The sequence below is a fragment of the Sphaerodactylus townsendi genome, linkage group LG01, assembly GCF_021028975.2.
Source record: "Sphaerodactylus townsendi isolate TG3544 linkage group LG01, MPM_Stown_v2.3, whole genome shotgun sequence".
Lineage (NCBI taxonomy): Eukaryota > Metazoa > Chordata > Lepidosauria > Squamata > Sphaerodactylidae > Sphaerodactylus > Sphaerodactylus townsendi.
Genome location: NC_059425.1, coordinates 159,843,227 through 159,855,241, shown reverse-complemented (window position 1 = coordinate 159,855,241; position 12,015 = coordinate 159,843,227). Strand labels below are relative to the sequence as shown.

The following is a 12,015-nucleotide window of genomic DNA, read 5'->3' as shown; positions in this document are numbered from 1 at the left end:
TCATCATTTGTTCATTTTAAAGAAAGATAGGGAATCAAGAAATAGGTGGTTTACATATGGAAGAACAGTCATTGGACTATGGAGGTAGGTTCTCTCAAGAGATCAGGGCCCTGCAAGACCCAAATTGTTTTCGAAGGCCTGATAGACGGAGCTATTCCACCAGCCTTTTACATCTTGTCAGCCGGGTTGAATTAAAATATCATTGTTGGCCTCCTGTGGGCGCAGAAAAGGGGGGAGGGTTAGGTTACCACCATCTGTTGTTTGTTTATGGTTTTATGATTGATTATTGACAATTTTATATTGTTTTTATGCTATTGTTGTTCACCGCCTGGAGCCCTACAGGGGAGGACAGGATATAAATAAAATAAATAAAATAAAATAAAAATAAATAAAAAGAAGAGGATAGAAGGAAGATTGCAGTCGATCAATGGACCATAAACGATTTTTGGGAGAACTAACAGGACCTGCAGGTTACTGGAGAACTTTGCAAAGTAAATAGTGGGCAGACCGCTCCTACAATTGTATTTAATACAAGAGTTAACACAACTGGTTCTGAGTATTCGTGTCCTGTAAATTAAAAACCTATAATTGGTTTATAGAAGTAAAAATTGATTTTTAAAAAATTAGATCATACAATCCAGGGAATCAGTCCATCCCCAATATACAGTGTTTACTAATTGATTTGTTACTTCAGGGTATCTAATTAGAAATGTAATTGCACTATTTTCTTCCAGATAATGATTTTATACACCCTTACTCCCACCCCCTGCTCACAAGTGAATCCAAACACAGTAACATAAATGACATCTCAGCAGAAGGGCAATGTAATGTGGATGCTATATTCATGGGCCAATTTGGTGCACTAAGTTCTTTAATCAGCTTGCAGAACTTTAGGAAGTAACTAGCACAATTACCCAGTAGTAGACTTTTTCTGAGAAATTCTACTTGGAGGCTGGGGAGGAAGCGGGGGTGGTGTAGGTTTGGACTGTGGTCCAGCGGGCTGTTTTGATTGGTGGCTCAAAGCTTCTAGCATGCTAGACGTCTTCACAACTGGAGGTGGGGCTGAAGAAAGAATACCTAGAAAAATACATATATATATATATCTAGTACAATGACGATGAATGCCAGCAAGCTTAAAAAGCACCCCTCCAAATACTTTTTAAATTAAATAAGTTGTTTTTTTAAAAAAAAAATGTTACACCCACTCTGAAATACAGTTCAAAATGTGGGAATTCCTCTTTACACACCAAAACCTAAAGACAAGGTGTAGCAAAGACAGCCCTTCAAACCCGGATCTGGTGTGTGCATACTGGGGTGCAGTCAGACTCTGGTTCATCCTACTCCCACACAGAATGCTTAGTATGAAGAAGAAGAAGAAGAGTTTGGGTTTGTATCCCTCCTCTCTCTCCTGTAATGGTCTTACAATCTCCTTTCCCTTCCCACCCCCAACAACAAACACCCTTTGAGGTGGGTGGGGCTGAGAGAGTTGTGACTAGCGCAAGGTCACCCAGCTGGCATGTGTTGGGAGTGCACAAGCTAATGCCAGTTAAGCCTCCACAGCTCAAGTGGCAGAGAAGGGAATCAAACCGGGTTCCCCAGATTAGAGTGCGCCTGCTCTTAACCACTACACCACGCTGGCAAGGTCTATGTGAGCACAACTCACATAGGGGGAAGAATTAGGACTAATAAAAGGAAACACTTCTTCACGCAACGTTTGATTGGTGTTTGGAATATGCTGCCACAGGAGGTGGTGATGGCCACTAACCTGGATAGCTTTAAAAGGGGCTTGGACAGATTTATGGAGGAGAAGTCGATTTATGGCTACCAGTCTTGATCCTCTTTGATCTGAGACTGCAAATGCCTTAACAGACCAGGTGCTCGGGAGCAGCAGCAGCAGAAGGCCATTGCTTTCACCTCCTGCATGTGAGCTCCCAAAGGCACCTGGTGGGCCACTGCGAGTAGCAGAGAGCTGGACTAGATGGACTCTGGTCTGATCCAGCTGGCTTGTTCTTTATGTTCTTAACTGTATATGGGCCAACTTATGTGGGTTCTTCTACATTATGGAACAAGCTGCTTGAAACTATCAGGAACTTGGCCCCCAAACTTTTATCATTTCACAAAATGTACAAAACAAAACTGTTTAGGAAGGCATTCTTGTAAAAGGAAGCGATACTGCCGGGTAATGGTTCAGTTCAGGAGGTGAGTTTTAAAACAGAAAAAGGTTTTCTACAATGATGATCTTGCTTTCTTGCACTCTGCAGGGTTTTTTTATTTTGTTTCATAACCCCAATCCAATTGCCTTATTTTGTCTTACTAGCTACACCCTGTTCCACAAAAAGACCTAAGTAAAATTGTAACATCATCCGCTATTTCCTCCTCCCACCCACATGCTTCACTCCCCTCACTTGTTGAAGCCTCGTCCAGACTAGACAACGAGTGGGGAGCATGGAGCACGTGAAAAGGGGGGGGGGGGGGAGAGGAGGAAATGGTGGATGAAGCTACAATTTTACTAAAGGCTTTATGTGGAACAGGGTATAGCTATCCTGTGGTTAGATTTAGGTGTTATCATATCTTCTAATCAGCTTATTGACTGACTGACAAGCTTTAATCATACTTATAATTCACCTTGTCTCAATGAAAAAGGTGGAAATTATAATCTATACCAGCGTGCTGTAGTGGTTAAGAGCAGGTTGATTCTAATCTGGAGAACTGGGTTTGATTCCCCACTCCTCCACCTGAGTGGCGGAGGCTTATCTGATGAACCAGATGTGTTTCTGCACTCCCACATTCCTGCTGGGTGACTTTGGGCCAGTCACAGTTCTTCGGAACTCTCTCAGCCCCACCTACCTCACAAGGTGTCTGTTGTGGGGAGAGGAAGGGAAAGAAGCTTGTAGGCCACCTTGAGTCTCCTTACAGTAGAGAAAAGTGGGGTATAAGTCCAAACTCTCCTTCTTCTTCTATACATTGGACACACAATTAACAAAGGGGTGGATGGACCAAATAGCATGGTTCATTTGCTATTAATGTATTTCACCAAAAAAAACCTGTGTGACTTTTGGAATAAGCATTAATAAACATCATACCAATAGTATCTTCTGACAAGGAATCCTATAATTATATTGGAACGCTATTAAAAAAATATCTTGACACTGCAGCCTGGGTTTCTTGATAAGCGACCTACAGGATCCTTTCCCCACAAACCCAGGAACAAGGCCTGGATGCTCAACTAACCAGCCAGCAAAGAATGCTTTGAAAATTACCATCCACCAGAGAAAAAACAAGCATGGAGTAGTGAAAATGGAAAGCCGAGGCCAGCTATGATTACATGCAGAAAAAAATAAAGGCAGGCAGGTGGAAAGTGCAAACATACTTGTAGATGTTACACGCAATGGTGGAACGGGGGGATGGACAGTTGGTGGATCAGATGAAGACCTCTGCCTGCTTATGCTTTCCATTCCTAATGAATTTGTCTTCCACAGTGTGTTCGATGAAGGAGTTGTCTGAACAGCACTGCCAAGAAATGAAGACTGGACTAAAAAGAAAGGAAAACATGGTATTATTTAGTATAAATAATGATGGTTGTGTAAAGAGGAGGGGGGAAACGGCAGCTTTCCTGAGGAGGACTGGCTGCCCTCTGGAGGTGTAAGTATGCCAAGCATGGCACTATAGGCTCAGTTCGCATCTACATGTTCGTCATTTGATGACTGCAACATCAAGAAATAACACTGGGTGGATGGCCACTGAAAATTGTATGCCACAAAGCTTTCAGGTTCCTCAAAATAAGGCTAACAGAGAAAGTCAATAAGTGGTGCTTTCTTAAGAGAAGAAGAGTTTGGATTTATATCCCCCTCTTTCTGTCCTGTAGGAGACTCAAGGGGGCTTACAAGCTCCTTTCCCTTCCTCTCCCCACAACAGACCTTGTGAGGTAGGTGGGGCTGAGAGAGCTCTGAAGAACTGTGACTAGCTCGAGTTCACCCAGCAGGAATGTAGTAGTGCGGAAACACATCTGGTTCACCAGATAAACCTCTATCACTCAGGAAGAGGGATGGGGAATCAAACCCGGTTCTCCAGATTAGAAGCTTGGCAGAGCAAACCAGCCAGCCACACAACAGCAAGAGGGTAAATGTTTCCCTCCTCACTGCAGACCTCCAATTCCATGTCATTTTGCCCACAAAGTTTTGCGGACTAATAGGAGTTGCTTTGGGAAAAGGAAAATGTGAAAGATCCACCTCCATGATCTTTCTGCACTTGTTAGTCCTAGGATCTAACTCCATGTGAGAGGGAGACTTTTTACCTCAATTCTAGGTCACACAAACATACATACGCATATATATTTAAATATGCAAGCCTTCAAAAAGTCGCAAGAAGTAATGGAACAATGATGGAAATCAATGTGATTAAAAATTAAAAGTTCAGGTTTGCCAGTTTAGAGCTCTTTGTTGATCATGTGGAAGCCTGACTTGCACTTGTAGAAGTGACAAAAAGATGAACTGTTAATGGAATGTAGTTCCAAGTATAAAATTAATTTAATAAATAATGTAGACTGAAGTAAATAATGTAGACTAGTGTTCAATATTCATTCAGTCAATAATTTTATTATGGTCACTGACCAGCAGAATAAAACACACATTAGCAGAATGGTTATAAGAAGGTGTGTGTGCGTGCGCATGCACTCTCTCTCTCTCTCTCTCTCTCTCTCTCTCTCTCTCTCTCTTCCAGTGTTAATAAGACAAATTAAAGATCTTATAATGTAATTTACCAACACCTGCCTACAAAATCAAGTCACAAGGGGAGTAGCTGGTTGGTTACTGTTTGGTCCTTATATCTTTCACATGCCAATGGGATGCATTCATGCTAGTCTCAATTTGCAATGCTCGACTAACCTCAACTCTTGTAACATGCTCCCTTAGCAATAAACACTTATTTGATGGACTCGGCAAATAGAATATTACATTTACTAAAAATACAACTTCGATAATTGTTTTTTTAAACTAGAACTTGATTTTGCTTCTGGCGTGTTTGGGTACGATACATAACACAATACAGATGACATAGTCTGCAACACTCCATTCTAATAATGGTGGAGCCTTCTGACGGCAGAACATACCCCTTCTGCCAGACAAGACTCTTTGCTCCAGTGGAAGTCTCTGCCATTTATGGATTGAGTTGCAAGATCTCACTCCGTGTAGTGATGGTATTTCACGATTTCAGCTGGTCCTATTATGATGTTCCTTTAGTCATTTATGTTGATTTACGCTATTGAATGATTTACACTAGTGATTTACACTATTGAATAGAAGTGCTTTGTCTAAATATACACATCCCCCACCCCCCCGAAAAAGAAATACCAAAACCCCCTAGAAAGTAGAGGTACATCCCAAGTTAAATGGAGAAAAATCACATCTATGTACAGTGCCAATACTTACCTGGACCAAAGTTGCTGTAAAACTAAAGCAAATCTACAAAGTGGAAGAATCATGGTTGTTGTAGGTTTTCCGGGTTGTGTGGCCATGTTCTGGTAGATCTTGTTCCTAATGTTTCGCCTGCATCTGTGGCTGGCATCTTCAGAGATGTATCACAGAGAGAAGTCTGTTACACACTTCTCTCTGTGATACACCTCTGAAGATGCCAGCCACAGATGCAGGTGAAACGTTAGGAACAAGATCTACCAGACCACAGCCACATAGCCCGGGAAACCCACAACAACCAGTTAAATCCGACCGTGAAAGCCTTCGACAATACATGGAAGAAACATGGTTTTTGCTGTTTAGAAACCAGGAAGCATAACAGCATCTCTACAGCATCTAGTACCTTTTCCAACGTTCCTGGGAGGCAGGGGTGGTGCGCTTGTGACTGAAGCCAGAGTCTGGGTGGAAGGTGGGCTGCTGCTGAGTATAGCTCCGTAGGTCTCATTCTGCAAGAGGCTTGGCACAAAGCCCCTTTGCTTGTCCTTGGCTATGTTAGCAGCATCTCTTGCCAAAGATGCCACGTTTGGCTGAAGCTGGCCGGATCCTAGCTGGTAGAAACTGACAGGCCTGTCCTCTCTTCGACTTGGGCTTGGTTGCTTAAAAAGAAAAAAAAGGAATGGAGAAAGAGAGGCATGGGCATGTGTTTCGAGCACTGAAGACACTTCAAACACAGACAAAACCACAGACGTCCAACACACCAGCAAAAGACCATATTTATTCCAGTAAAGATAAGCAACTTCCTGTTGGAATTTTCAGCCTTGTTTGCATACAGCAGCAGCACAAGCAGCAGGGAATTCTGGGAAGCGGCATGAACATTCTAAAGGTGACAGTTTAAAAAAACCATTGGTAGTTCTGTTGTTCCCTGACTGACTGAGAGAAAAGAGGTTTCTTTGTGTACTGCTAACCAATGCTATGTAAAAGTGACTTTGGCTAAAGATACTGTATAAGCTTACTATCAAAACCAAATTGTAACAAACAATGAGCCATGAATGTAATGATATATATGTGATACTTTGTTGATATGTATATACTCAGTGGTGGAATCCCAAAAATTTAGTAACAAGTTCCCATGGTGGTGGGATTCAAACTGTGGCGTAGCGCCAATGGGGATGGGCGGGGCACAATGGGGGCGGGGTGGGGTGGGGCGGGGCATTCCAGGGGCAGGGCATTCCTGGGCGGGGCTGTGGCAAGGACGCAGCCGCTGTGCTGGTCCTTGGGCGGGAAACAAATGCACGCAGGCGCAAGCTGCCACGCACGCTGGTGCACCTCCTGCTAGACTGCTTCAAGTTCTGCGCGCTACTGCTGAGAGGAGGGGCGTAACTAAGGCAAAAATCACGTGGCAAAACCACCAATTAGTAACTCCCTCTCAGCACACACAAATAATTACTGCTCTCGGGAACCTGTGAGAACCTGCTAGATCCCACCTCTGTATATACTGTTTATTTTTTCTCTCTCGCTCAGTTAAAGTTCTCTTCATGTTTATGAACTTCTGAGGCAAAACAGCTGGTCTTTTGAGAGATAACTATTCTTATTTAACGTGCCGCACAATCCACATTTCTGCTCGTTACTCTGCTTGACAGGATTATATATTCTAAATGTACTTGTTGCCCTTCACTTCCCTCAGTGCAAGAAGCCTTCCCTTGATGTGCAGTCCTCTTAGCGGAATAAATCTGCAGGATCCAACCTCTGTACAGCCACTAAGGGAACGATTTTAGGCAAGTCTATCCACAATAAACCCTGACCTGGACAGTCCAAGCTAGCCTGATCTCATCAGATCTCAGAAGCTAAGGAGGTTGAGTCAACCCTTGTTAGCATTTGGGAGACCTCCGAGGAACACCAAGGTTGTGACACCCGGGGAGGGGGGAGGAAATGGCAAACCACCTCTTAAGATCTCTTGTCTTGCAAACCCTATGGCAGTGGTGGCGAACTTTTGGCACTCCAGATGTTATAGACTACGATTCCCAATTGGCCATGCTGGAAGGGGCTGATGGGAATTGTAGTCCATAACATCTGGAGTGCCAAAGGTTCACCACCACGGCCCTATGGGCTCACCGTTAAGTTAGATGTAACACTGATTGGGGGAGGGGGGGGGAATCTACAGTAAGGAAGTGTTTTATACATCTTCCACACATGCATTTAAAATGAGAAGGTACTATCAATTAGCCTGGAGTCAGAGAAGCAAATCTTTATTTTTTAAAACTTCCCAGTAGTAGCAGAACTTTAAAAAAAATTCCCAGTAATAATAGAAATAAATCAAAACAAAACCACCATATCTTTATATAGAGAGAGGGAGTAAAAGTAATTTTTTTAAAAGTCAAACACTATCATCGGGTAACTTTAGTATGATGTCTTTCACATCACTTTGATTTCTGTTAAGAATTTTTGCTGAAGGCTCAGTTCAAAATGTAACGTTTTGGAGATTTTAGAAAGTCCAGAGGAATTGACCTCTATTTTGCTATAAAGACAATTTTCACATAAGAACATAAGAATTAGCCTGCTGGATCAGACCACAGCCCATCTAGTCCAGCACTCTGCTACTCACAGTGGCCCACCAGATGCCTTTGGGAGCTCACATGCAGGAGGTGAAAGCAATGGCCTTCTGCTGCTGCTGCTCCCCAGCACTTGGTCTATTAGGCATTTGTAATCTCAGATCAAGGAGGATCAAGATTGGTAGCCATAGATTGACTTCTCCTCCATAAATCTGTCCAAGCCCCTTTTAAAGCTATCCAGGTTAGTGGCCATCACCACCTCCTGTGGCAGCATATTCCAAACACCAATCACACGTTGTGTGAAGAAATGTTTCCTTTTATTAGTCCCAATTCTCCCCCCCCCCCCAGCATTTTCTATGTATGCCCCCAGATGACCCAAGCAGTAAGAACATTCAACTGTGCCTTCCATGCAACAAACAAGTTAGTTTCCTCATAAATATCCCTTAAACTTCTTTTCACAAGTCTCTGTAGCCTAGAAGCAACAGTGAAATGCCTTTTTATTCCTAGCTTCACTATTGAGCAATATGCTGGGTAGCAGAACTGAATAATTGGCCAACTTCACTTAATAGAGCTGGAAGTATTGCATCCCATACAGCATCCTGCTTAAACAGAAACTGCTGGTCAGACCTCTGCCCCATGCAGGATAGATAACCATAAGGAATACAACCACAGAATCTATCCTCTCCAAGGGTCAAACTACATGCTACAACAGACACAGGTCACACTTGTGGCCACCAACACCATTTTGGAGGAAAATCTAGCTGTTTAAAAATTGCCATGAAAGGTAAATCCTAACTGGCTCTGCCCTGTAGTACCAGGCAATCTTGAAGAAGAAGAGTTTGGATTGAAAAGAGACTGAAAGTGGCTTACAAGCTCCTTTCTCTTCCTCTCCCCACACCTTGTGAGGTAGGTGGGGCTGAGAGAGTTCCGAAGAACTGTGACTAGCCCAGGGGTCTGCAACCTGCAGCTCTCCAGATGTTCATGGACTACAATTCCCATCAGCCCCTGCCACCATGGCCAATTGGACTAGCCCAAGGTCGCCCCTCGACTAGCCCAAGGTCACCCAGCAGGATTGCAGGAGTGCAGAAACACATCTGGTTCACCAGATAAGTCTCTGCCACTCATGTGGAGGAGTGGGGAATCAAACTCGGTTCTCCATATTAGAATCCACCTACTCAAACTCGGTTCTCCATATTAGAATCCACCTACTCTTAACCACTACACCATGCTGGCTGTCTTGCCCATCCCTCACACTATGCAGTAGCCATTCACTCCCAAAGTATAGCCAGAATACTAGTGCAGTATGGCAGTAATACAGCAGTAAATTACCACTGTCCTGAGCATCAACCACACACTTCGTGATTTTAGCAAACAGAAGGCATACTATCCACAAATCTAGTCACTAACATGCAAATATGGAGAAGTAATTATAATACAAAGACAAACGACAACAACAAAAATTCATCAGCTCAAAACTATAGTCAAAAGAAAGTAGTCATTGGAGAGATGATCTAACAGAAAAGACAGACAAAAATACCATTGGGTGGCCTTACTGATGAGTGTTCCTGTAGTCTCATTAAATGTTCCCTTTCATCTAAGTAATCAGAAACCTGTAAAGCTGGCACTTTAAAGCCACACTTTCCAGTCACTCACCTGCAACTTCTCATCCACATCATCATCACTTTCATCCAGGTCTTCATGTAATAGCCGCCATTCATATTCTACATGGACATGGGAATTAAGCCTTCCAGCCAAGGCCTGGGTCAGCTGAGGAACCAAAATTAGGCATTATGATGCGCAGCTGAATGTCATCAAAATATCAATTTCTTACACCAGGTTCTTTCCTCTACTTCTTCCCCACTCTTTCAAGCACAACATAATGCTGAAGGGTTGCACAGCAGTTGAGAAAAGGTAATTATCACTTCTAGAATTGATAATAGAAACCTGGCTAATTCCTGTCAGCTCATGGATTCTTGGGAAGGTAAGAGACCCATCTGGAATTCCATGGTACACCCTTTGCTGAAACAGTATGACTGGATAGTCTCCCAAGTAAAATGTAATACATATAAAAACCATGTGTTGGAATGAACCATGACTGGCATGACCTCATAGAACAAACTTCTCTCACAGCCTCCTCAGTCAACCAAGTGTCCTCAAAGAGCCACTTCTGGAGATCAGGGGAACTCTGAGTTATAGAGCTGGGTGCATCACAGGGGCTGAGTTTTGAGGGAAAACTGAGAGAAATTAGTTCTCTTCTTTTACACGAGTTCTTCTAAGAATGGGGAATTTCTGTTGATTCCCATTCTTGGTACAGGTCCCCTATGCCATATCTTACTTTGTGTACACAAAGTAGGTACTCAACAAATCTTCCCATGGAAAAATATGAGTCAAGAGCAAAGTTCTGCTCATGGAATTGACCCTTCCCCATTTCTGTGGCTTCCCCTCCCCCATCACCATAAAAAAGTAGTCCTGGAGGGTTGGGATGCCATTAGGCAAACTATGGGTTGCAGCTCAACTGGTAAAATCCAGATCCTTTGTCATGATAGCAAAAGTGCCTTCCATACATGCAGAGCCACGTTAGGATCCAGTCCATGATTTCGATGCTCCACTAGCCATAAATGAACGTCAAGGAATGTAGATTCTAGCAGCCAGAATTAATCCTGGAGCATAAAGGCTACAATCTTTCCTCAGCTATAGATTATATGAATATTGTGACTTTTTTGTTTGTGTGTGTGTTTCTATATAAAATAATTTGTTTAAACTGTATTTATTGTAAGCCACTTTGGGTCCCCACTGGAAAGAAAATCAGGATAAAAATAAACTAAATAAATAACTAGGTGCTTACAAAACACAGAAAATGATGGACTCTCTGTAGAGCGAGTCCACCACCCTAACTCACCTGTGAGTCCTAATTCATGGGTTTAAGACCACCTGCTCTAAGGAAACAAAGATTTCTTTGTTTATGAAACTTTCCCATCATTCTTAATGAAATAACATAGAAACCTCACAATACGTTAACTCAATAAAAAGTATAGTTCTGCTTTTATGAACACTGTGGGGGGGGGGGGGGGAACTTACCAGCTCTTCACAGCGTGTATGTTTTAAGCGTTTAGCTATATCAAGTGGTGTCTCTCCAGCTTCATTAGCTATAAATCAAAGGACAGGGAAATGTCATGTTCTTTTTTGAAACCTTAATTCATGTTACTGCAACTTTGGAATCTGAAGAGAACGAAGCGAGCAATAGGTACCATCTAGTGAAAACAGAAGCAATTTTCAGGAGAGTTTACAATGTGTGTCTCGTGAAAATTTAAAATGCTTTGGTACTGGAAAATGCCATCGAGTCACAAATGACTTATGGCATCCCAGTGTAGGGTTTTCAAGGCAACAGATTTTCAGGGTTGTTTCCAATTGCTTGCCTCTGCAGAGTGACCCTGGTATTCCTTGAAGGTCTCCCATCCAAATATTTGCCAGGACAAACGCTTCTTAGCTTTTAAGATCTGATGAGAATGGGTTTGTCTGGGCCATCCTCATTGGGGGAGGAGGGAGCTTTAATGAATATCAAACGTATTCCCCCAGTTTAGTTGAAGTTTTTGCTCCAGTTCAATATTAAGCAGGGGTAGTTTCCCTCCTCCTTGGGCTAATTCAGTATTTGCTTTTTAATAATACCTCACAGAAACTGAGAAAATCGCATAGAAGAATGTGAGTCTGGGTATTAATTTAATGTAATTTAATTATTTTACTTATAAACCATTCTCCCCTGACAAGTGGGGATCTCTGAAGGATCTTCATTACTGGTACTGCCTTCAAAATTTTTTAAAAAATCTATTCTATATTACATAGGAAAAGACTCACAGTTCATTGTAAGCCTTCATAAGTTGTTTTCATTTGTAAGCTCACTGGTTGTTTTATGGCTTGTTTAATATTGATAATTTATGTGTTTTGATGATCTTATAGCATTGTTTTTATGATAATCTTGGGCTCTGAAGACGCAGCATACAAATTAACTAACCAAATAAAACGTATATTGCAAGTAGCTTAAGCACAGAAAGCCTGTCAAA

General features: G+C 42.4%; 1 protein-coding gene across 1 annotated transcript in view; it reads right to left on the bottom strand.

Moving 5' to 3' along the window:
• Positions 1-12,015, bottom strand: part of ASAP2 (ArfGAP with SH3 domain, ankyrin repeat and PH domain 2) — a 119,146-nt gene that overhangs the window by 10,290 nt on the left and 96,841 nt on the right. Inside the window, 5 exon segments of the mRNA XM_048505976.1 lie at positions 915-1,077; positions 3,371-3,532; positions 5,812-6,064; positions 9,611-9,724; positions 11,036-11,103. Of these exon segments, the coding sequence (XP_048361933.1) occupies positions 915-1,077; positions 3,371-3,532; positions 5,812-6,064; positions 9,611-9,724; positions 11,036-11,103 (760 nt within the window).